The sequence below is a fragment of the Pogona vitticeps genome, chromosome 13 (genome assembly GCF_051106095.1).
Source record: "Pogona vitticeps strain Pit_001003342236 chromosome 13, PviZW2.1, whole genome shotgun sequence".
NCBI classification, from domain to species: domain Eukaryota; kingdom Metazoa; phylum Chordata; class Lepidosauria; order Squamata; family Agamidae; genus Pogona; species Pogona vitticeps.
Genome location: NC_135795.1, coordinates 3,212,953 through 3,240,000, shown reverse-complemented (window position 1 = coordinate 3,240,000; position 27,048 = coordinate 3,212,953). Strand labels below are relative to the sequence as shown.

Genomic DNA, 27,048 nt, shown 5'->3' with positions numbered 1-27,048 from the left:
ACAAGCAAGTGAAAGCCCTGTTTAAAGCACCTAGGCTCCTGCATGAACTTGTGAATCAGGGCCCCTGATTTAGTTCATGCCCGTGTAAGGGGGCACAAATCAGGATCTGCGGTCTCTGGAGGGAGGGTGCTCCTATTCGATCTGTACCTGTGTCCAGGCTGGTCTTGTTCGGTTTCCAAATCTCTGGGTCTGGTACGGCGTTCCTAACAATATTGGTGATGCTTATGTTGGAGTTTTGACAACGTTGCTTCCTGCCTTCAATAGGTTTGGCTGGGATGGGATGACTATCAAACTATCTAGCACTGAGCAAACCCTTTATTTGGTTGTTGTGGGTTTTTCGGGCTCTTTGGCCGTGTTCTGAAGGTTGTTCTTCCTAATGTTTCACCAGTCTCTGTGGCCATGGGCATCTTCGGAGGACATCACTTGGCTTGGGAGTGGAGTATTTATGGCTGTGAGATGGGCTTTTGTCTTTTTCTGTTGATGGGTGATTAGTGTGTCTTGTTGTGGGTGTATTGTTGTGATAAGAAGGGGAGATTATCTGTCACTGTGGTTAACCACGTCAATGAACTCTACCCAGCCACAAGGACAGGGAATCACTACATGCAAAAGACCAGCTAATGACAACCATCAACCAGAGTTGATGGAATCAAACACTGTTTTTAGGTCCGTGTTCTCTCTCTCTCTCTCTCTCTCTCTCTCTCTCTCCTCTCTCTCTCTCTCCTCTCTCTCACACACACACACACACACACACACACACACACACACACACACACACACAAAACATACATTGTGTTCTCAGCTTACTAGATAGCTAAGGTATCATGGGGGGAATCCACATTGAGTCTGAGTTAAGTTGCTAGAGGGACTTCAGCCTGACTGGAGTCCTATGATGGGTTAAGGTGTCAATACAACATTCAGGTTGTAATATATGCTACAGTTTAGGACTTTACATCAGAGGGGACAACACACATGCATACACACACAGAGAGAGAGAGAGAGAGAGAGAGAGAGAGAGAGAGAGAGGACACTTGCAGTTGTATGAAATGCATGTTATTTTAGCAAAGTGAAGCAGAGTATGGTCTCAAGGCATCAGGATGGTAGCCAAAGGATGGGAGAGTGGTTACATTTGGCCAGGACTCCACCAAGTCTAGGAGGAAGAAAACTTGATTTTTCTGTCTGACATGATTTTTATGGGATGAGCATCCATGAGTGAGAGAGAGAGAGTATGGTGGTTACTTCCTTCCTTACCCTTGCCAGCCCTCTGTGACATGACAAATATCTATCTAGATGATCTCACAGGGACCCATTCCTGGTTTTCAGAGTCTCTGAAACCACAGGAAATAGCAGTCTGGTGCTTTGGCAATCCCAATGAGGGGTCTTGAATCTTAACACCAGCTGAAGCCCTCAGCAACATGTCATAATCAGGCCCTACGGTGGGCCTGAGAGAAGAGCAGACTGGGGTCAGACAAAAGTGGAAGAAACCCTATCCCTCTCAGAGGGACAGAAACCTGGCAGTTGCGATTCACTCATTGGGCCTTGAGCCATATTGATTTGCACTACATGGGCACCTATCCAGCCAAAAACTCAGCGACTGCTGGATGTTTTCCCTGCCCGAGTTGCAAGAATTTAGCAAATGACAGGAGGAGGAGGAGGAGGAGGAGGAGGAGGAGGAGAAGAAGAGGAGGAGGAGGAGGAGGAGGAGGAGGAGGAGGAGGAGAGGTGGGAAATGTCCATTTAGGGACAACCAACTGCATGCATTTATTTATTTATTTATTTATTTTATTTATATCCCGCCTATCTGGTCGTGTGAGGACCACTCTAGGCGGCTAACAACATAAGAATAAAACAATAAAATACATATAACCATATTACATAACAAAAAAAAATATTAAACAAGATAGGAGAGCTATAGGATAGGGAAAAATCGTTCCACTTCCAATTACTTTATTTTCCATAACCTTGTGAAATTAATTGCACGAAGCTACAAAATTAGCAAATGCTTTGAAATTTGTATACAAAACATAAATTACCTCTACTTTTAAGCTCATTTTTGTGCACCACTAGAAACTTTTAAAAGTGGCATTGTCCTTTCCTGTGCTGTTTTCACAGAACCAGCTTGTAAAGTGAGATGGCAGCCCCTATTTTAGATGGTTCTTCAGACATTCAAATAAAAGAGGATCAGCAAGACGGCAATTCTATACCACTGTCACCCTCTGGGCCAATTAATGAGTCAACTGGGACTACTGATTTTTCCCCTTAAAAAAAAAAAAAGAAGAGAAAAGAATACTGTTTGCACAACCTTCGTTATAACTTTACCATTACCAAGCAAATTGTCTTCCACTCCTATTTTAGCAAAAAACCCAAAAAACAACCAGAGAATATGGGATACTGAACAGCAGAGAGTAAGTGGGGAAAGGGGGGGTGGAACAGTGCTGAAAGCAGCTCAGGACCCACCAACTTTAATTAAAAGAAAACTTCCACATTCATCTTGAGTTTTGATTTTTATGAAATGCGGTGGCATTTCTTCGTTTCTGCCTCGGATCGTCCACCCAGGCTATCTGGTCTACCAGGGCCTGCTGGTTATGGGTTGTCGCCCCAAGAAAGTCCTGGAAATCTATCATCAGGAACCAGGCTTTTTAGTTGCCTGTGGAGGACCCCCCCCCCCAAACCTGATTTTAGATTTTGGTCCTGAACTCTCATGGGGTGGGATGATGACAACTTTGTATATCTAGAATAAAGACTTTTGCCTAGCATTGCTAAAGAATGTTCCCGTCATCTTCTGTGATGACACAGGGAATGCTGGGACACACCTGCAGTGACACACACACACACACACACACACACACACACACACACACACACACACACACACACACACACACACACACACACACACACACACACACACACACACACGACAATCCCCAGTTCATTTGGAATGGATGCCAGCAGCCATTAACTCTCTGGAGCAGGAAGCAGTAACAAGGGGCACCATGTAAATAAACTGTAACATATAGGTACAAGTATAGAAGGCAGTCTACCTTCTAGAGTGCTCCAGAATGATAGGGGCCCCTGTCTTTGATGTCGAAATATTTCGGTATGTAGAATGCAAAAGGTGTGTTTGCAAATAAATCAAAAAGTAGCTTGTATCCAATTAGTCCACACAATAGATCTTCATTTGTTTGTTCTTTAGCTGCTCCGGCCAAGACCCGCAAGCCATTGTTGTTGACAAACACACAGCTTTTAGAAAACGAGCACGACTCAGAAGAGAAGAAGAAACCACCTCCATCGCCTATGTGCATGGGGGGCACAAACACACAAAGATGATTGCTTTCATTGCTGAACAGCGTCTGTTTTCTCGTATAGCATCATAAAACCCAACTCCCTTTGAAAACAGCTTAACAACACAACGCGTTCCGTTTTGTTTGCATTTGCAAAATGCTTCCTTTCCCCCCCCCCTCTGGTCCTCCCAAAGACCAAAACTAAATATTTGTTTGGCCACCAGAATGGATATGTGCAAAGCTCCGGCGCATTAATTGTATAATTCACCTTTACAAAATAACATAAGAGGGGGATCAGCTTGTATCTGTGTTTCCCTGTTTGAGGAATAGATTGGTTAATAACCCATCAAAGCTATGCAAACCCAAAGAAACAATGCACCAGATGTCTGGCGGTTGGCAGGAACCTCGTCAACATAATTAAACCCAAGGAGGCCGTCGCCCACCCAAATACGAGAGGTCAACCACGGTTCAAATAAAAGGTACAATCGCAACACAAAACCTCATTTACTGGACACCTGCCTGGAGATATCGGAAGCATTTGTCCCCTGATGAAAGCACAAACTTCCATTCTCTTTATCTCAATTCAACCATTATCATCATCAAGCAGAAAAAGAGGGAGGGTGTTCCATACCCCAGACAAATGCATGCTTCGCATAACCATCTATCTTTCCACTGCTTTGGCTCATGGCTCTCCCCATAAAAATATGAGGCCATCAAATGTTTGAACTTTACAGCAAAAATTGGGACTGTTCTTCCTTTAGACCCGCGCACGTGAACATCATCTGCCCAGTCTAACAGGAAAAAAAGTCTTGAAACACTACATGATTTCCTCATGATTGCACGATTCCTTGTGAGATAACACGAGCCACTTGGAATGAAAACCAGTTTCTTTAAAACAGTGAACGAAACCGTTTTGCTTCTAATAAAATGCTGACTCCGATCCAGACTCCCTACTCCATCAATGGCATGGTTCCTTCCATTAAGGGAGGTCACTGGGATCCAGCCCAGGCTTCCCACTGGGATGGTGCATTTCCCCAGTTCTCTTTTCCACTTTGTGCCTACCCACTGTTGCATCTCTCTCTCTTTCTCTCTCTCTTGACCAACCGACCGACTGACCAACCAACCAACCAACCGACCGACTGACCGACCAATCGATCGATCGAAAATATTTTTACCCCACCTATCTCCTTGAAAAAGGATGCAAGGCTGCTTACATCATTAAAAGACAATATTTAAAGCTAATAACAATGAGTATAAAAAGGCAGTTTACATCATTAAATGACAATATTCAAGCTGAGAACATTAAGTATGCAGATATTAATGAGAAAGAAGCAAATGCCACTCAGAAATGGTAAACACAAGGAGTACTAAAAGCCCAGTCAAAGCTGTCGTGCATAACCACCTACCCCGGAAAGCCACCCCTTGAGATTCAACTGGGAAAAAAAACACACTATGCCAAGGATCACTTCCAAATCTGTAGATCAGATCTTTTGAGTGGAGGACAAGGGTTGCTCAAAGGAGGGATCCTTGGTGTTCCTCAATAGGTCTCACCTCTAGTTACCAACCCTGCTTAGGCCCGTCTAGTGAATTCCCAAAATATGAGATGATATTGGTGTGTCCAGAAATTTGAGTCCATAGCATGTCCTGTGTAAAGATTGACATCAGGGACCAAAAGGGAGGTTGTTTTGGTCCACAGGACCACATTTGCCTCCCATCTAACAAGTTTCCTTTCTACTGTTCTAAATTCACCGAAAGGAGGGAGGAGGAGGAGGAGGAGGAGGAGGAGGAAGAAGAAGAAGAGGAAGAAGAAGAAGAGAAGAAGAAGAAGAAGAAGAAGAAGAAGAAGAAGAAGAAGAAGAAGAAGAAGAAGAAGAAGAAGAAGAAGAAGAAGAAGAAGAAGAAGAAGAAGAAGAAGAAGAAGAAGAAGAAGAAGAAGAAGAAGAAGAAGAAGAAGAAGAAGAAGAAGAAGAAGAAGAAGAAGAAGAAGAAGAAGAAGAAGAAGAAGAAGAAGAAGAAGAAGAAGAAGAAGAAGAAGAAGAAGAAGAAGAAGAAGAAGAAGAAGAAGAAGAAGAAGAAGAAGAAGAAGAAGAAGAAGAAGAAGAAGAAGAAGAAGAAGAAGAAGAAGAAGAAGAAGAAGAAGAAGAAGAAGAAGAAGAAGAAGAAGAAGAAGAAGAAGAAGAAGAAGAAGAAGAAGAAGAAGAAGAAGAAGAAGAAGAAGCCTCAAAACACTCTCCCCCCAGAAACAAATTTTGGTCAATCTCCTGAACACATTGGAAGAAGCAGCTGACTTCAGCTAACCATTTTCTCGCACCTCCACCTAAGCTCATGGACCCACTCAGGTGATGACATCACAAACCTCCCTAGGGCTTGGTCCTGAAATCTCAGGGCATGGGAGGAGGCTGACCCATATCGGGTGGGGTTGGAAGAGATGGTTGCACCCACTCCTGGCTTAAATTAAGAGCTTCGGCATGCCGTCTGCCATGGAAAAAGAAAAAGTTTCCAAGTTTCTGTGGAATCCTTTGGGGCCTGAAAGATCATCTAGACCTAATTTTAATGCGAGCGACAGCAACATTTATCGTTCTAGAATTTGCTCACTCAACTGCTTACTGATTTGCAGGGATGGGGACTTGAGTCATGGGACTGTCCATGCGGACTTAAGTCACATCAACACCCCAGTGTGTGTGTGTGTGTATTTGTTTGTATGTAAGACAGCATTTTTGTCTTAGCTAAAAGACACAGTTGCTTTGTTTACTGCCAATGCATATTTCCTCAGTATGTTTTCCCATAGATCAAGCATTGAAGGAAGGGAAACCAATCTGCATCTCTTAATCATCATCAACAACAACAACATCATCCCATCCACCCCACCCCTACCCCCATGCCAGCCTATTTCTACAGACAATACCATAAAGCAGAAGCACTCAAACGGGAAACAAACGAAAGCATCTCTGATGGAGTGAAGAAAGCCAATCAACCTTAAAACAGCAGAAATAGATCACACCAGTTCATTCATTCTTTATAGAAACACAATGAAAATATTCTGAAGTGCATCAGAATTTTAGAAACACACAGACAGACAGACAGACAGACAGACAGACAGACAGACAGACATATATAGGGGACAAATGATACTCAAACTTTTTGAATGGTTGCAAAGCATAGAATTCTTTTGATTTATAGATGTAGCCAGCCAACCAATTAAGCAAAACAGCTCAACATGCCAGGGGCTCCCTCCTTCCTCACCCTGCAACTCCCTTATTAGCTCAAACCAAGCCTTACCAGAGACCACAAACCGGGGCACAAGGGTATAAATCCTCAAAAAGGAAGCCGTGCAGTGGCTAAGTTGGCAACGGCAAAACGGGAGGTCCCTCCCCACTTAACAGGGCCGTTGGGCCAGGAACGCCAACAGGACGGCCATGGTCTTGCAAACCCAGGAGAAGAAAAACCATCTGGATTTAATCTTAATTCATTTTTATATTATATGTCAACCACCCAGAGTAGGCACATTCTAGATGGGCGGCATATAACTAAATAAATAAATCCATTACCTTTCAATTCAATCCAATGCCTTATTCGACAGCTGGAAACGGAGTTATGGTTGGCATGCTATGGATGGGTCTGATTTTCTTACACCAAGGACTATTGCTGGTTTCATCTCTTTCCATCCCCACTTCGTGGCTTAATGGGCAACAGTGCTTCTCTCCTCTTACTCATTTATTTGCTGAGACAGACTATCCAGAGCTGGCTTCTGAAGACAGGAGTTATTAGGAAGGTGACCATAACCATTTCAAAGAAAGAGGGGGAAGGAGAGAGTGTTTAATGTGTTTAATCTCACAGTGAGTCTAGCGCAGGGACTGGAAAAGTTATCTTTCTGGATTACGACCTCCACCCAGCCATTTGCAGTCCCCCCCAAGTCTCACTTCCAACTGGTTCTCCAGCTTCACTCCCTGTTCTGCAGTTTTAAATAAAACTCATTTTCCTTTTTGGAAAGGCTCCTACTGGAACATGCACTTTGCTGCTCAATACGCACTGCAGACACATGCATTTGCATCTGTATTTATGTTTTGATAGTTGTTGTTGAATGACCTGAGTGGTTGAGTCCACAATAAAGTTTTCCAGACTGTGCATCAGAGAAGCTCAATTGACACAGCCTCCTGGCCATGAGTCCTGGAGAATTCTGGGAACTGTAGTTTGAAAAAAATCAAGGACTTGCAAGGACCTGGCTCCTATTCATCCATCCATTCTTCATCTCGAGGTCCTTTGTTGCATGAGAGCCACCAGTCCATTTCTACAGGAACTGAAAGGGGAGCAGATGCGCTGGTCTCCTTCTCTATCATTCTCTGTGCTCATGTGTGCATTTATGCTGGTGTGCTCTGGCCCTGCAGCCCAGGAACCTTGGGCTCAGTATTTTGGCTGCCAAGGATCAAGATCTTTAGCTGATCTTCAAAGAACAAACACAACTATCAATGTTTAATAACTAATTTAACAATTAATCGCCCCAATCAAAAATCCCAAAGACAAAATAAAGAGAATGAGTCATTAGGGAACCAGGCACTAGAAAATCAGGGCAACTGGGATAAATGTACCAAGAATATCTTGAACTGTGCACTCTCCGTGTCCTCCATAGCAACTGCGCTGAGGGCTCTTTTCTGTCTGCCATATGCTTCACTCTTGCATTCTGCATTTGCCTCTCTTGAAGCTGTGAGTGCTCTCCACTGACCATCAGAATGCCTTTGGTTATACACAACAAACAAGTGCGCCCCTGCAGAGTTTGTGTGATGATGACTGGGGCTTGCCGTCCAGCCACATCTGGAAGGCTGGCCTCGGCCCACCCTTGCAATAGAATATCTATAACTCAACTACATGCAGCCCTCCGTTCCGCTTGCTCCTGTGCCCAAGCTGTTTCAAAGTTGTACTTACTTGCACCCCAAATCAGAAGCCTGCCTACCAAGGTAAGTTCTTGAAAAATAAATAGAAATGAAATTCTCTCTCATGAGCCCCATGCAAGAGCACAGAGCATTTGCTCATTGTGTTAATGATCAGCGGTCTGTTAGAAAATGAAGAAGTAACACAGTCTCAGATTTGGACTTTGGATTTGGACCCAAGGACTTCCCAGCATCCCTTCCAAAGCCTTTGCAAAGTTGGGGAACCCCCACACCCTAAGTAACCACACAATTGAGAGTTGACAAGAGTTGCACACAGCCAGAATGCTCTTGAAGAATTCCCTTCTAGGCTAAACCAAGGACTGGCATTTCATTATACTTCATGTTTCCCAAACATTCCTACATGGTTGTTCAACTGAGATGTGAAAAGAAAACCCAAATATACAGCAAAATGCGCATTTCGAGAGAAAATACAGTGCCTGGGTTGCGAGGAACTGTGTTTAAAAATATGTATTCAAATGGAAATTGCCACGCCGCTGAATGTAGAAAGCGAATGAAACATTCTTATGGGTGAACATATGCTCAAGTGACACAGACTCAGAATTGACTGATTCATCCGTGCCTTCCCTAATCTTTCTTCACACTCCCCTGCCTCTTATATAACGAGGAGATGAAATCAGCACTTTCTAGGAGTGACATCATCCTGGAACAGCAGCGAGCACCAGGTGGCAGAGAATCGGGTTCTTGAAGGAAACTGGGGGTTCTCCGCCACCGTGGATAAACATTCGAGACTTGTTTGCTGGAATACCCTGTTTTGACCAACAGAATACAGACCACAACGTCTGCCTATGGTTACATTCACCCACCTACAGCCGCCTGCACAGTCCAATGCGATTATTTCACTGCCACCTCCTTGCCTGAGAATGTTTGTGAACATTCCGCAACCTCACAGAAAACCAGTTGAAAGCTGTTCACATGGGGCAGCTTGAAACAAGCAACAAAACGAAGGACACAAACTTCTGAAGACGGGGGCAACTCCGCAGCCTTCAAGAAGCCCTGACTTTCCACTTGCCATTGGCAAAGGCAGGCTGGGGCACAGGAGAGATGAGGGGTCAACTCTCCTCGTTGTCCATGCAGTACAGCTATCTGACGGAGAGCTATGTGCAATCACATGGTAGGCTAAGAGCCCTCCAATCAGCAACCCAACTTCATTGCTTGGGATGGAATTTCAGGTGCAAACCTCCAAGAGGGGGTGATGTTCACCAGTCCCCCTCCAGAGCTTTTATTAAAATATCCTACATGCCTCTTCCTATGTGCCTTCTAGTCTTTGCCTCATATTTACTTTCTCCCAGCAAAGACCACAGTGGAAAGTCCACTCCGTTTGGATGTGAAATGCAACACACTGATGCAAAAAGGCAGAAAGGGGAGCCCTTTGTGCTGCTCATAGAATAAGCTCAATGGCAGCCAGGGGTTGGGAGTTTGATTCCTCACTGTGCCTTGCAGGAGAGGAATCAACCGTTGTGTCCTGGGGGCAAGACCCACAGTCTCAGAGTGCCGGCAGAAGGAGAGACCATTAAACCACCTCTCAGTTCATTCTAGGTAGGGACATTATAAAGCACTGGGTGACTTGTTAATGTTGTTGCTGATGATGCTGTCATTTCACTCTTGGGACTTTGTGAGACATCATTAGTGCACAATCTTGTTGGTTAGCTATGCTGGCATGAAGTGCAATGCCATAAATGTCTGCACAAAATTGCCAACAGTTAATATTTGTTTCATTGATAGCCTCTTATTTCCCTGATAGCATGATGATCATGGGTCTTGGTCCATGAGGGACACATGCAACAGTTCACTACTGAGCAGTGATTCACTGCTGAAATTAATGCCATTGCATTTACGCCCATAACACTGTGGCCACTCTACATAGGGTACACAGCTGGATTGATCAGTAAAGAGATAGACAAACAGAGAGAGCATCAGTTCAACTTTAGCTTTAAGTAGACCAAACTTGTGAATTGGAATTACATTCATATCTTTAGCTGTGTTTAAAAAATAATAATTTGTTACTTGTTCCACCACCATCCTGCTGTTTTTTTGGTGGCACATCAGGACTGGGTGAAGGGAAGCATTGCAAAGAAGGAAGGGTGGTCCATTTCTCCAATGCAAAATGAACTGCATGAAATGGCAGTAGTGAGAGATGCAAAAATGGGAGTGGAAAAAAAAATGAGAGTCCCAGTCATGGGACTCTCAGATTCTAGACTGCCTGCTCCATTGCAGAATTATAGGTGGTGGCTGCTGGCTATGGCTGTGAAAAATGGGGATTGCGCAAATTTATGGTCCATCCGTCTGCTGGATCGTTGTCGGCAACATAGGCCAGCATCCTGCTGTGTATCTCTGCTGCCGTAGTAGGAATAACATTCCTGGCAGCAGCAACATGTTGCTAAGGAAAGAACCACTTCTTTGATTTCAGGTTGCGAGCAACTAGCACATAGGGATACAAGGCTGTGTGCAACCCAAAATCAAAGTAGGGATTCTGTGATTAGCCGGAATCTCTTGCTGCTGAGGATGGCATTCCCAGTACTTCAGCACCACGCAGGGCTTTTTCACACACTAGACACACAGAGAACTTTTTGCACGGCTTTCTGCGTAGCCCAAAAATCGCCTTTTGGGTCAACATTCTGGGCTCAGAAAGAACAGCTAGTCCCCGGAGAGAGAAGAAGGCCAGCTTGGCCCCATCTTGGCTGTCCTTAGGCAGACAGGCAAAGACCTACAGTAGCTCTTCTGGCAGGCTTTCCCTCTGTGACGGGCTGCCTGAGTGAAGTTTTTAAATGGACGGTTGTGGCTGACTGCTTTGCATGTGTCTTGGTGTCGCTTTGGTGTACTGTTTTGTTGTTTTGTCTTTTTAGAGTGGCAATTTTTTGATCCTTTTCAGTTATTTGTATACTCACTCTTTTTAGCTTCGAATATTGTCTTTTGATTGTTGTAAGCCCCCTTGAGTCGTTCTTGAAGGAGAAAGGCTGGATAAAAATATTTTAAATTAATTAATTAAGAAGGAAGGAAGGAAGGAAGGAAGGAAGGAAGGAAGGAAGGAAGGAAGGAAGGAAGGAAGGAAGGAAGGAGGTGATGATGGAAGGAAGGAAGGAAGGAAGGAAGGAAGGAAGGAAGGAAGGAAGGAAGGAAGGAAGGAAGGAAGGAAGGAGGTGACGAAGGAAGGAAGGAAGGAAGGAAGGAAGGAAGGAAGGAAGGAAGGAATGAATGAATGAATGAATGAATGAATGAATGAATACCTAACCACTGTCTACTAGCCAACAGATAAGCTAACTACTCCACCTACTGCCCACGTTTTAAAGGAATCAACACGCAGACTGTTCATTACCTGCACTGAGAATGCCAATGATGCAACAAGGGTTCACCACCCATGTCAGTAATGAAATTGTCATCTTCTGTACTCCGTTTTAGGTGCCCCCCTCCATGGGTGCATAAACTTGTGGGGCCTAAGCAGTGTGCCTCCTAGGTCACTGGAGGAAACGGATTGTAAACAGGGAAAGCTCACGCCGAAGCAAATCTGTTTGACTTCAAGATTCACTTCTGGTTTTGTTATGGACACTCCTCGGGTTCCCAAACGGCACAGGCTGCGGCCGAAAGGCTGAGCGCATTCCGGTGCAAACCGCCTGTTCTTTAAGGAGCCATCCAGCATAATAATATAGATTAGAAGAACGCGCCTGCAATGCACACGCAGCTCCCTGTGCATTGCACAATAATGACATTTTGAACGGAAATAAATGAAGCCCCTGCAGTGCTATTCTGTCAGCTTTGGAAAGTAAATAACTTGGCTTCTGACGAGAGAGAGAGAGAGAGAGAGAGAGAGAGAGAGAGAGAGAGAGAGAGAGAGAGAGAAGAGAAAGCAGGAACATCCCCTCCCTTTGCTTGATCTTCTTGTTACAGAGCATTAATTGAGCTAGGTACCCAGGTAAACTCCATCACCGCATTAGCACATAAGTGAGAGACATGGGGAAGTTCCAAGAGTTTGGCATCACTGTAATAGCACATGGTTGCCCATTGCCTTGCATCTAAGCCATGTGGATTTGTGTTTGCTTTCCTGCTTCTGCCTATTTCTCTTGAATGTGTGTTTGTGTGTGTATTGTGGTGTGTAAGGAGCAGCATTACGTGCAATCACCCTGTCTCCCTAAGTAGATCTGATGCCTAGAGATGAACAAACGGGTCAGTCTTATTTGTCCTCCTACATTTGATTCCCAAACCCCTTGGGCTTGGGAAGAGAAGTATTGATCACAGCTGTACTCTTGATTTATGTTTGCATAGTGGAAATGGTGGAAGTGCTGTTGGTGAATTGCCGCGCAATATGTGCCCAATCACACAATCAAACATGTACTAGGAATGCAACCAGCACCTCGTTCATGAAGAGTCATTTTGCCAAGACTTACACAAAATGCCTTTACGCAAACGTAATCTGAAAATATGATTCTAGTTTTTTAACAGCTGTTTGTTCATTGATTGTCATTGGCATTGAAACCAATCGTGATACTGGCACTGATATTAACATTCCCAATTTCTTACTTGTTTCATCTGTAGATGCCCAATCAACCAACCAACCAACCAACCAACCAACCAACCAACCAACCAACCAACCAACCAACCAACCAACCAACCAACCAACCAACCAACCAACCAACCAACCAACCAACCAACCAACCAACCAACCAACCAACCAACCAACCAACCAACCAACCAACCAATCAATCAATCAAAAACAGATTTTGAAAAAAAATCACAGCAAATCTCTAGATTAAAGCTGTATGAGATCAATGCTGTTCCGTTCTTATATAAAAAAAGGAACCTCAGACAAATCTCAGCTGACAGTAATGGACCCTAGACATTAACAAGAATGTGTATTTCCTCTGATTGACTTGTTTTCCCCATTCACAATGAGACCTGTTTCAAAATACTTGCCTTAACTCTCAGGCTTGTTTTTCTTCTGGTATCCAATCATCAAAGAAATCATATTAAATACAAGAAGTGTAATTGCAGAAATCCAGGTGCTATGACTGTCAGACCCTGTTAACCACCTAAAGGAGCACCACAGTCCAAAAAGTGCTAAGTGTATTAGCGAATCTGACCCTGAGAAAGATGGCAGAGAGGTGACCTGGAACTGGTTCTCCCCGGTCTATATCTAATATTCTAGCTACTACACCACAGGAAATGACACTCCATGATGTCAGACTGAAACAGGAAAGCCCAAGGGTGTGACACGGCCTAGAAGCACAATCCGTGACAGCAACCAAAGTGGAGGACAATCTGCCACTTCTAAGAGCTACTGCCAAGAGGACAGGGTTGGAGAATAATTGCCCTCCACACCAATCACTGCACAAAATGAGAGCAACTATTGTACTGAAAATAAAGTACAGTATTCCAAGAACGCTAGTGTGGAAGAGCCGCTTGCAGAGAAGGTGAAGAGAGAGAGAAAAAAAGAAGAAGCCACCATCTTCTTGCTAAAGGTCTCAGGGAGAAAGAAAGGAAATCAATACAGAAAGCTGAACTACAGGAAACATGGCCGATACGGGGATAGTTTACTTGCCCCTGAAGACAGAATAGTGGTCAACTTGATGCTTCCACCGATTTTCCTCTTATCTTCCAAAACAGGCTGCAACTTTCTAAACTGACCTGGTTCTTTTATTATATTGCTTTTCCTCTATCTGGTGTTTAAAAGGAAAGAGACACTTCACTAAAGCAACGTCTTCTTGCTATTGTGGCGGTGAAGTCACCCTCGTTGACTCCGCTGTAGTCAAAGTGACCTCGCTCACTTTTATTTAGGAAGGGGAAACACACAGCACTTGCTCTCTTTAAAAGCCACTTTGTATTAGGCTGATCCCCAGAGACACAGAAGGGGAGGGATGGAGCAATCTGAGGAAGAAGCGGGAAGGACACCCAACAATGGGTTAATAGCCAACTTTGTTGAGTTCTGGAAAAAGAGCTTTGAAACGTGAACCCACAGGTTTATCAATGAACATCAAACACCCTTGTTTCCCTTAATTAAAGCAAACACTGCAGCAGGACAATGCTAATAAATCTGCATTAATGGTTATTTTAGTCACCCACACCTTTGTGACTTTTCCCTGGTTCGAGGGATGAAATTTCCAAAGAGTGTAGCAGCACCCCCGAAGGTGCAAAATGCATTAACTCAACAAGAGAGTGTGGTGTCTTCCCTTCTTCTTTCCAAGCATTGTAATTTGTCTGACAAAGGACAATGATTTTACCCTACTGCTAACAATTAAACAAGCTCTCAGCCTGCCTCTTCGGGGTGGAAGACAAGCAGGTTAAATGAATCAGAAAACCCCCAAAGGCAACAACAACAACAACAACAACAACAACAACAACAACAACAACAACAACAACAACAACAACAACAACAACAACAACAACAACAACAACATTGTCTACCCTTGGTCCATCAGCTACTGGACAATTATTCCGAGGCCTAGCTGTAAGGGATTTTTTTAAAAGCAACAATAAAAAAAAATAAAACAGATGGCAAATGAGCATCAGTCACATTGGCTTCATTTCATTCATGTGCGCTCAAGGAGCATTTGGTATGTTCTCACATAAAAAACCGCCACAAAATAACAAGCTAAAGGAAGGGAAATGGCACAAAGGGCTCTCATTTCTAAGCCAGCGGATGCTTAAAAATTTCTTGTTGTGAGCAAGAAGTAATTTCGGAAGAAGTCCATAATTTTACAGAAAGAAATGCAGCGTCGTTGAATCAGACAGATTCAGAAGGCAGAAAAGCAATTGGTTTTCCCTGCGTGGAAATGAGCCGTTGGAGAAGGAAGAAAAATGATAAGTTGCACAGAGTTGCTATCAAATTTCTTCTGGTGTGAAATTTCGAGACAAACATAGGAGGTCCCGTCTTTTCAGGGGCAATATTCAAGAGACATAAAAAAGAGAGAAGAAAGTATTTCCTTTTGGATAACAAAACTTCTCCAGGGGTGGGGTCCACACAATCCTTAACCAACAACACTATGGGCATCCACAACATGCCTTGTGTTGGCTGGAGTACATGGATCACATCCATTGACTCTACATATGTGTCCCATGCTCACTGGCCACATACACTTCAGCAGCTATAAGAAGGTGTCTTCCATGTGTACATGTATGCATGCACTGTGTTCCTCCACAGGATTCTTGGCCCAACAGGATATCTCCTTGTCTCCTAGGGTTCCTAGATTTTATAGCTCTCAAAACATAAGCCAAACACAACTCCATCATGCCTCTTCCTCAAGAGATTAACTGCATGGTTAGCACAGCTTCCTGGGTCATCTGTCCTCATGTTCTTTCAGATGCTCAACTGGACCACGATGGGGCTTGGGTAGCTGCAGAGATCTATTTCAAGTCACAACTACACCTACCGGCCTCATGTCTTCAAAGATGTTGGTTCTCAACCAGTTTACAGGACAGACTGGTGACGCCGATTTCACTGGGGCTGTGAATCCATTCCAGGTTTCAACTACATCTCATACCAGCTGGCCAAGACACTGAATTCTATCCCCTCTTGAGTTTCAGGACCTTGGATAGCTCCTGTCACACTTCGACGAAACCTGGAAGATATTCACTGACTCCATGAAATTAGTCTCACCACTGTAACATTCCTTGTTTGTGTCCCTTAAGTCTTGATGGCTGGAGACCAAACACTAGATCTTCTGAATGGAAAGCACATGTTCCAACATTGAGCCATAACCACTCTCTCTGAACTACACTGCAGTTATCTGATCTTTTCCAGATAGTAAGATGGCATCTGTTTTCAATTTATAATGGATTGTGTTTTCAGTCTTGATTCCCCCACCTTAATTCCCCTCATCAGGAAAAGGGCACCCTAAAAATAAGAGGAATAAAGAAAATAAAGACAATAGAGGTCACTCTCTGTGCACTAATATTCTATGATAAAATCCTGGACATATCCAGGAGAAATACCAATAGCCTTCTTAACAACAATAAGCTTGTGGGATCAGTGTTTTTCACAGAATAAAGCAGTCTCCTATATTGCTAAGTATTTCTCAGATTTGTTTCTTCTTTGTTTGTTTATTTGTTTTAAATCTAGAGATGCCATTATATTTTATATTGTTTCAAGTAAGGTGTTGACATTCTGGTTTAACAACAACAACAACAACAACAACAATAATAATGATAATGATAATAATAATAATAATAATGTGCTGTCCAGTCAATTCTGACTTATGGCAACCCTTTCTAGAGTTTTCTAGGTAGAGAGCTATCCAGCCAGTTGGTTTTAATATAGAAAAGCTGGAATCCTGCTGTCTTGCAGGATTATAGAAGGTGATGTGAGACGTTAGAACATTGTATTTTTAATTGTATTTTAATTGTTTTTATCTTTTTAATGAATTCAATTTGTTGTAAGACGCCCAGAGATCTTTGGGTAGTGTGGGCGGCATATAAGTTAAATGAACGAACGAACAAACAAACAAACAAATAATGTTTCCTGACTGTCTTGTTGTGTTTTCCTCTGGTTGTGCAATCAGTCACACAATGCACAGCCCCCAAAAAACACAACAAGCTCTGTTCTGAATGGATTCCCTATGCAAAGGAAATTGAATATTGGCCCAAAACTTTCTAGTTTTGAAGAAGGAAGGTTTGTATTTGCCAAGATGCCTGCGCTGTTGTGTTGCTTGATAGCCAACGGTCAAATCATTGAAAAGGGGGGAAAAAACTTTTCCAGAATGAAAACTCTTCTCCTGAGCCACTACCCACACTGCAAACTACTTGCTAGTTAAAGACAAAGCAGGTTGATATTGAAGTTTCAGTTCAATTATTTTCGATCCAGTGATGTCCAGCATGAGAAATGGCTCCATTTAAGAAGAATTACCCTTTATACAAATCACTTCACTATTTAAAACAAACCACATGCATCACCATTAAGTGGGGAGGGGGGCAATTTACCAATCTTATGATATCGACTATGCCATGGCTTGTGATGTGAGACCTGTCAAAGATCAGCTAGTAAACAAAAACAAGGTTTTGAGAGCTATGCTCAGGAGCGAACATTGTAAAGAAGTGGGCCTGTTTAACCTTGAAAACAGGAGAACTAAGGGGAGATATGACAGCACTTATCAAATACTTGAAAGGCTGCCATACAGAGGAGGGGGCAGGATCTGTTCCCAATCATCCCAGAGTGCAGGACACACAACAATGGGCTCCAGTTAAAGGAAGCCATATTTCGGCTGAATATCAGGAAAAACTTCCTAACTGTTAGAGCAGTGCAACAATGGAATTACAATGGAACCAATTAATTCAGGAGATGCTGAGAGTGTCTAAGCTGGAGTCATTCAAGAGAATATTGGACAGCCATCTGCCACATCTGCTTTCATTTGGATTCCTGCCTTGAGCAAGGGGCTGGACTCCATGGCCTTATAGGCCCCTTCCAACTCCGTTATTCTAAGATGCTATGAAATACATTATTTCATTGATTCTCACAACTGCATGGCTTCCATTTCATTTTCAGGCCCAGCCAAATGTTTTGCTTTTGACTTAAATGCCTGGCATGTGAAGGCCAGTGATTCTGCTGTTGTGGGGATGGTGAACCTGCCCTGAGTTCTAATCTAACCCTAAGCTATCCAAGATGGGAGGGATCCTATTTGGAAAGAAGGTTCAGCACGTTGGACAGCACCTGTAAATTTCAGCTGACAGCCGTGCAAATCTTCTGGCCCTGCAACATCACAAGTCTAGAACCTCCTGTACTGCATGGTGTTGAAACTTTGGAATTTGCTAGACCGCTTGCCTTGCACATCCTTACTCTTGTCTTGAGACCAAATATGAAAGTCTTTCTCTGATGCTCCTGAACTGCAGAAAAGAGAGACGGTTTTCTTGGCGGTGGATTCACTGAGCTTTGGAAAAAAGCTTCCTGGGCAAGTTCACCTAATAACAACATTGACCTAATTTTGCTCCCAGTTTGGCCCTTTTGTTCCCTTGAATGCTTTAAGTACATTATTGTTTTTAATTCAAGTCCTGCTAAATGACTTCCCGTGATATGAAGAGTGTTGTGTGTTCTTTTAATTTCTTGGAACTGACTCTGGATTTATACACCTGTAATACATGTTAGCCTTCTCTCTGACGGCTGTAATTCTTCCTGCCATACGGGAAGTCATTAATTTATTTTATTTGGTTGAATTGCTATTGTTTCTCTCCGAGCCGCACAAGTCCAGATGATGTTATTTTACAAGATGTTCAGTAAGTTCAATATTGTAGCAGTTGACTTTTGTATCTTTCTGTGATGGAACATTGGCTGAACAGAAGGGGAACAGAAGGGGAACAGACAAGCTTTGCACAGTATAGGGAGATTCTTGGGCTGTGTTCCAATGAAACCCCTTTGTAAGGACCTAACCTTTCAATGCAAACCAACAGGCATGGAATAGGTGTAATATCACAACTGAGAGCATCGATTTTCCTGGAGCTTTGTTTAAAAGATTTGGTTCAGTTCCCAAAGTCAGATCAATTTAGGGTGCCAAAACTATTTCAAAGTAAGGCACTCATAGTTCTGCATATACAGTGGTACCAATTCTTTTCTCCAAAAATATTAGACCCCACTGGAGAAAAATGGAGTACATTTTTGAGAAGGTATGTTGAGCTGAGATTTTTTTTCGGAAATTACTGGTAATACGCATCAACATGCGCCTACGTTAAGCTTAAATCTTTTCTAGTTTTTTTTTTTCAGAAAACAACTTTGTTTTTGAGAAACCTCTTCTTTAAAAACTGCTCAGTGGTTGTGAAGCCAGAGTTTGATTCCCCCACTGAGTTGGGAGTTTGATTCCCCCACTGAGCCTCCTTGACAAGGGCTATACTTGATGATCTCATGGTGTCCCTTCCAGCTCTGCAGTTCTGAGATGATGATGATGATGATGATGATGATGATGATGATGATGATGATGATGATGAAAGCTGTGTGTGTAGGTCATGGGGCAAATATATGATTTTAAAGCTGAACTCTAAGGTTGTAATCCTTGGAGCTCCTTGGAATTAAGATGTACCTGGAATTAAAGTCACATTGAAATCAGGGGAACTTGACTTAGAATAAACTTTTACAGGATCCTTCTTTAAATTTAGTACTAGGTTTGACAAAATTGGTGACAGGTATTCCATACATTTTTGAATATAGCTGCTCTTGATTGATGCCGACATCCCTTTCATTTTTATTTATTTTTTTAAAAATATATATATACTTGGCTTGTTGTTAATCTATAACATACAGAAGGCCTGAGAATTTATGCCGCTGGCTTAACTCATCATCAAATCTTTCCAGTGTAGCTTCATAAACTGATGTGTAGTATAGAAAACTCCCTTTTTAAACAAAGACACAGTAATACACGTTAAAGCATTTTCAAACTGCATTTGTTAAATATAGTTTGCCTATTGCATGAGTAAAACCATTTTGCCAATACTTCTAAAAAATATTTCAGTGAATACACAGATCCTTTATCAATCCCACAGGATTAACGTTTTGCATAATAAACTGCCAATGTACAAAACAAGAAACATATAACCTATACTTTCCCAAAGAAAATGAAGACTTAATTTTCCCGATTTTGTTTTTGTCTCTCTGTGTGTTTTAACTAAATACAAATGAAGAGAATCCATATTAGAGAAGAATATATGTTTTTTATGGCTCCTGAGAAAGACACAGCCTTCCAAAGATTAAATTCACTCCCTACAAGGCACATAATCTGAAATCAGGGAGTATGTGCTGCTACTCTTAGAAGACATGCATGTGCAGAAGAAAGGAGAATCTAACATGCAAGCTGTATGGAATGGCCCCTGATCAAATCACTGAATGGGGGAAGTTGCGAAATAATGGCAATGCGAGTGTTAGTTAAAGCAGTTCACCAGCCTTAACTTAGTTTAGAAAACAGCACCTCTACCTCTAGGTTTCAGCAAAAGGACGTTGGCAATCTCTGCATTTATGTCTCAACATTAAAAGGGAGGTGGTGCGGAAAGGAGGGGAGATTTCGTTAGGGGTTTAATTGTGCAGCATGTATCCCCACGGGCAGTTTTTGCCTTATGCAATTTATTCTGTTGCTCCCACCCCTCCTTCGACAGCGAACAAAAAGAAGAGGAAGGACCCCAAACATCAGAAGTGGCAGGGACACAGTTCCGGATAACAATGACGTGTGAAATCTAGTGGCACCTTAGGTTAGGACAACATGGAGGCACATAAGGATGATGGTCGGGAAGCCTTTGGAGCTGATCAAAAACTGCTGGACAAAATCTCGTCCAGCTTTGTAAAGTCTGAAATTCTTTATGTTTGGGCACATTAGCTTGTGTAGAAAGATGCCATCAGTCCACAGACAGACAGACAGACAGACAGACAGACAGACAGACACAGAGAGATAGATAGATAGATAGATAGATAGATAGATAGATAGATAGATAGATAGATAGATAGATAGATAGATAGATAGATAGATAGATAGATAGATAGATAGATAGATAGATAGATAGATAGATAGATAGATAGATAGATAGATAGATAGAAGAAATAAAAATGTGGAAGAAGAAAACTGGGACGACTTAGCAGGCTTAATGGCATGCACCTCCATCACAGGAAACAATTCCCAAGGAGGAGCTCAGAAGAATCATCCAGGATTCACCGCTTTCTACAATGCAGTAAGGTGGCTTCGGGTCTTTTGTCTACCGCAGAATAGGAGCTGCTGGATCTGTCACTTCCAAGCCATCATTATGATTGCATACATTTCCTGAAACTGGGAAGGCGTGCTCTATGGGGGGGGGGCATCAGGCCCTTGCGATTCAGCACAGAGGGAAGAGATGATTCCCAAACCCTTCTCCTGCCAACTATTCATGGAATCTTTCCGCAGCTCCTCCTGGGGGGATCGACTTGACCTCTCACCTCTCCTTGCCCTGGCCTTTTCAGATCTGCCTCCTTCACGTTTGAGATGCCGCCTGGAAAAGTTCAAGGAGCCAATTGGCAGGAAGAGGGCCCTTGCTCTCCTCCAAACTCCCCACACCCCGGGCTTCTCCCCCTCCTGCCCCCCCCTCCTGCTCATCTGGTATAAGACAGTGCCCTGCAAGAGCAGTCCCTAAGCGGCTTGTTTGAAAAGGCATGCAAGAGGCAAACCTTCAAGACTGGAGCTTTTGAGGAAGACTTGAAAACAACAATAATAGCCACAGAGTCTGTAGGCTTAAGGCTAATTTTAATTGCAAACATATCGGGCCCTCCCACATACATGCATATTCTAGTCTGGGGACATGAAACTTTTAATAGACAATGTATTCGCGGAAGCTTTCATGGCCGGGATCTGAAGGTTGTTGTGGGTTTTTTTGGGCTGTTTGGCCGTGTTCTTCCTAACGTTTCGCCAGTCTCTGTGGCCGGCCTCTTCAGAGGACAGGAGTCAGAACTCTGTCTGTGCTCTGGATATATACAATTGCAATATACAATTCGGTTCTAGATGGCAAAGTCAATTCCCACCCAGAGCCCTCGATGCAAACAGCAAAAAAGATCCTCCGTGTAGCTTCCATTTCTGTTCAGAAACAAGGCTTTCCTGGAATTGCCCTTTCCCCCCCCCTCCCAAAAATAAATAAATAAATAAAAAGACACATAAGGTTGCCATCTGTCCCGTTTCATTTTTCACTGCAAGAGCCCTCACTAAAAATTAAGGTTTTTTTTAAAAAAATTGCTATCGGGAGCAAAACAATTAAAAGTAAAAGAATGAAAAGAGAGAGACAAAAGAGGGGAAAAACTTCAGAATTGCTGGACGCTGTTCGCAATGTGACATCTAAACTACTGTAGGGGCTGAACCTTAGCAGATGAATGCCAGTGTACGCTTCAGCTGAGCCGTAGTAAACATATAAAGAGGGAGGAGGGGGGAAGAGATGGCACCCTCAACAGAATAAACGCAATTAATCACATTTGCATGACAATATATTTTAATCTTGCTTCTAAAATCCAGTGCACATCCTCCTTGCCGCGCAGGGCTTAGCTTATTGCTCACAAAACTATACATTATAATACGAATTCTAAGCACAAACGCATCTCTCTTGCTCGGTGCCGACACTTTGAGGATTAGCCCGCATTTGCTTGGGAGAAAAAAACCTTCACAGATTGCAGCGGCAATTACTTTCGAGTAGGCGGACTCGAGCTGCTCAGCTTTTGTGCTGTGCTGTCTCTTTCTTTCTGTGCCATTTCAGAAAGAGGAGGAAACAACCCCCCCCAAAAAAAAACCTCCCTTAGCAAATTGGAACCGGAGGGGGGGACCCCAAGAAGAAGAGGCTTAAAAAATAACACAAGGAGGGGGACCAGTGATTCCTAGGGAGGAGGGGAATCATCTGCCCTTCTGAACAGAAAAGAAAACTCTTCCATATAATGTTCATGTACTAATGAGGAAATGGAAAATCACAGTCTTATCCAGGATCCATCAACAGAACTGTGGTTAAGTTCTATAGGTTATGCCTACCTCAAGACCTCACACGCCTGATGTCAAGCTAAACCCAAATTTGCACTAGGGCTTAAAACTTTAGAGGACTTCTTCTGAGAGCCAGAGAGAGAGAGAGAGGAAGGCTCCCCACCCCTCTAACATGTAGGGCAAAGCTAATTTTTCCTTCTGGCTGCCTGGGAAAAAAAAAATCTGCCTAACCGAAGCACTGCTTATGGACCCTTTTCACAAAGAAAAATTCCACCGCCACAAAGAAAAGCCACTAGGAATGAGAGCAGCCACCAGCCAGCCCTCAATAAATAAATAAAAAGGACAAGTACTTCCACATATTAAAAAAAATCAAAGGCAGCCGAGCTGTCGCCCTGAAGGACAGGAGCAGAAAATTCACTTCTCGTAGGCATAAGGAAAAAAATATATATCGGTGATTAAGAAAGCGCAGAGCCCAAGTCCACCACACGCAAGAAAGATAATTACACATCCCATTCAGGCAGAAAAGCTCTTTCCAGGTAGAGACAATACAGTGACAAGCAGAGGGAATGGCCAAACCAGAGAGAGAGAGAGAGAGAGAGAGAGAGAGAACAGAGAGAGACATTGAGAAGCGCACAGGGAGGAGAGGATGGCAAAGTTGACTCGGCTTACCTGCTGCAGATACATGAAAGTCAAGGCACAGGACAGCTGGGGACACATGCCGACGTTCGGAAGCGCCACGCAGGTCGCCCCCGTGAGCGGATGTTGCATGGTGCTGCTCTGAACTCGACGCTGGAGGACTGAGGGGGCTTGCATGCAAGCACGTCGCTCGTCCCCCCCCCCCGACTCACCCCAATGCGAGGAGGTTGCTGCTTCTGCCTTCCTCTATGTTGTTCTTTCAACACACCCACACCCCAAGCGATGCCACCACCACCAGCACCAGCACCCTCTCGCTGGCTCAGAGGTCTTCTTTTAAGTGCACATGCCCCCCAAATATTTTTTTAAAAAAATAAATAGTGGGTGGGAGCCCCCCACACACAGTGCCTGATGCTCTTCTGATCTTTCTTGGTGGTACCTCTGGCTCCCTTGCCAAACCCCAGTGTTCAAGTCCTAGAGAAGGCCATTTGGTACATTATATATAGAGAGAGATACATATATTTTGTTCTCTCTCTCTCTTTCTGTCCCCCCCTCCCTGAATGCAGAAACAAACACAAAACCCAAGAGAGGTAGAAAGGAAAACAGGGGTGGTGGTGGTGGTGGAAGTGGTTTAATAAGCAACGCAGAGAATACAGCCTACAGCCTCCAAGCTGAGCGACTGAAACACCCCCTCGGTGACACCCGGCGCGTGAAGGGTTTTTCTCCACATAGAAGCTGCTCTCTTGTACAGAGCCAGCCTGCCAGCGGGAGGGATTCCGAGAGACTCCTTCTGGTGCAAAAAAAAAAAAGATGCTACTCAGCTCCTCTCATTTGTCAAATGGGTCCTAGCCCGGGTAGGATCCTTTTGCCACACACCAAAAATTCAAATAACTGTATTTTTTTTTTTAAGAAAAAGAAATCATATCCCCAGAGAGGTTGGAGGAGCAGAAAGAGAGAAGGAGAAACAGAGAGAGAGAGAGAGAGAGAGGGATGGAGACAAGGCTCTCCAAATAGACGTGAGATTTGGAGCAATTAATGTCACTGTCCAGCTGGGACGGGAAAGCCTGTTATGATTCAACACAAGCACCCCTCCCCATCCTCTCTCTCTCTCTCTCTCTCTCTCTCTCCTTTTTTTTCCTGTGCCAAACAGAAAGGGAATCCCTCTTTCTAAAGCAAGAGGAAAGATGGAACTTTAGGGGCTCTGTGTGGGAAGCAGAGGAAGAATTCCGTGTGTCCAAAGTACAGAAAGTTAAACATTCCGGATTGTACACATCTTGGATCACCTTCTATCTGGCCCTTCCTCTAAAGACGCACCACGCGAGCGCGCGCACAGATGGGCTTTACATGCCTGATTTGAAAAGAAAGCTCAAACTCCATCTTACACAGAGCCCCCTTTTTTTGGCTTCTAAATAAATCCAGTCTTTTTTTTTTTCACGGAGGGAGAAGAAAGAGAAGGTGAGGCTGATTCTAGCTTTGATACCGTATTTGGGGAGATGGCTTTCCAGGGTCTAAAAGTCCCACCTCGCCCTGAGTAAACTGAAATCAGCATATATACATACATCTAAGACAAAACTGGACAAACAACCACCTAAAACAATTAAGAGTTCAGGGCCTCTGTATGCCTCTCTGTCTTTTTCTCTCTCTGTCCCACTTTTTAAAAAGAAATCATTCTCCATAATATGGCTTGCACTTTTCTCTTTCTGCATTTCCACAGAAGCTTGTAAAAAAAAAAATCATTAACCACTGTGAAAAATTAGAATGTTGCTGTGGAATCGCAAGGAATTTAAAAAAAACATAGCTTAACAAAGTCTTTTCCTCTCCTCTCCAACCCTATATTCTTGTGTCCCTCTCTTTCTCTCTCCCTGTCACTTATTTCTCTCTCATGCACATGTGCACATACATGTATACATATGCGCATGCACAGATACCTAAATAGATGGGCAAACAGACAGACAGACGTCTCATGAAATGGGTCGGAAAGGCCATCCATTACAGCCCGCGATTCTGTCAGGTTAGATGAGCAAACACCATTAGTCACGGGAGGGAGAACCCAATGTTTACTTTTTTACTTAGGAGAGAGTAACACACCTCATCAGAATTAGCATACCGTTGTCGCATGCTGGTTTTTCCCCTTTTATTTTATGGAGTGATCATTATTCATTAGCAAAAGCTAGTTAGTCTCTGTGTAATAAAAATAGGTTGTGATCTGTAAATTAAATCACTGATGATCAAAATTTGTCCTTGAGGTCAAATTTCCCTCCCCACCTCCTTCCTCTGCACACATGGCTGCGTTACTGAGGTGTAACCGACCCCCTTCTCATCTCCAACACGGTAATGTTGTTCAAAATGGATCCTGACAAATTTGTTGCATTATTAATTCATCTAGAAGGCAGCTGAATCTGCAAGAATTTGCCTCAGGATTTCCCTTCTGCTTTTGAGGTTCTCTTTCGAGAGAGAGAGAGAAAAAGGGAGAACTTTTCAAACACTCGTTGAGAATATACAACTTTAAACAAACAGGTGCAGAAGCAAAAGGAACTAGGATTTCAAGCAAGCAAGGGAACCTTGAAGGAACAAACACCATAATATTCACACAGAGATATATTTTTGTCCCATTAGCTCCCCTCCGCTGGTTTTTGGCTGTCTGTTTGCAAAAGAGGGAAATAAGTTCCACTCATTTAAGGACACAGATTTCCCTTTAAGTAAAAGAGGTTTCTTTCCCAATCCATTAATTGAACCAAAAAATGCAAATTCCTCCCTAGAGGATTCCAGTAATTCAGACAAACAGTTCAACTTGACAAGAAATTAGCTGTTGCATACTGAGAGGTGCAAATATTTAAAAGAGCATCTTTTTAAAAAGAAAAAGAAAAAAGCACACACACACACACACACAAATCCCCTATAGCAATCTTACTGCACCAACCCCACCCACATAGCTTTAACAAGGCCCATTATGCCCAAAATATTTCACTTCCTTTGGGGGGAAAAAAAACGACTGTCTTAACAAACCCGCACCATCCCAATGCGACCCTATTAAACCCCTAAAAATAAGAAACATTTGGACTTACAAAAAAGAGGGGTTTCTTTCATGTGCGCGAGGAGTCCATGCTTTTGCAGTGTATCGGGAACTGGAGCTATTCGGGTATCACAGCGAGGCTGAACAGCACAAATTAATTTATAATGCAAAAAGGGGAAAAAAGGGGGGGGGGAATTAAAAGCCTACATACAGAAACACACACAAAGGAAAGGGAGGAAAAGCTAACATAAAATGAAGTCTTTTATTGCTACTTTCGCATTTTTTTCCTCCATCTATTCTATCCTCTTGCCTTAAGCAGTCTCTTGTTCTGACAGTAGTATCTCAACCTACCCCCTCTCTTTTCCAGCACAGTAAACATGTTATTCAGGAAATGCCCTAAGCAGATAAATTCTATCTCAACCTCTTTCTTTCTTTCTTTCTTTCTTTCTTTCTTTCTTTCTTTCTTTCTTTCTTTCTTTCTTTCTTTCTTTCTTTCTTCAGCCCATTTACAGAGGCAGCCTGATAAATAAAACATGGCCCCCTTTTTAATAAGACCCTATCAGAATGTTTAATGAAAAACAAATGCACTGAATAAGAGACCTAATAAATCTGTTTGCTCTCTCTATTATACTGTTCTTAAAAAGCAAAGCTCCGGGCAGCTTTGTGGATAAGCAGTTTCGAACTGCCCAAGGTTATCCATTTCCAAAGCCAAGTTCGAAGAAGTCAAACAAAATGGGGTAAGTGACGTCCTCCCAGTCTTCTCCTACATGCCCTTCCCTTTACAGCACATGTGTGCGTTG

General features: G+C 43.1%; 1 protein-coding gene across 35 annotated transcripts in view; it reads right to left on the bottom strand.

Annotated features, from left to right (window-relative positions):
• RBFOX1 (RNA binding fox-1 homolog 1) overlaps positions 1-27,048 on the bottom strand; it is a 1,225,669-nt gene that overhangs the window by 278,182 nt on the left and 920,439 nt on the right. For 3 of the 35 annotated variants that reach the window (XM_072982866.2, XM_072982867.2, XM_072982868.2), the window contains exon 1: positions 23,272-26,282. The exons of 29 other annotated variants lie outside the window; for them this stretch is intronic. In XM_072982866.2, coding sequence (XP_072838967.1) covers positions 23,272-23,415 — 144 coding nt within the window. In that variant the 5' untranslated portion in view covers positions 23,416-26,282. Of the gene's footprint in view, positions 1-23,271; positions 26,288-27,048 lie in introns of those variants that run through there. 3 more of the 35 variants (XM_078381459.1, XM_078381460.1, XM_078381458.1) reach the window with 3 other exon arrangements.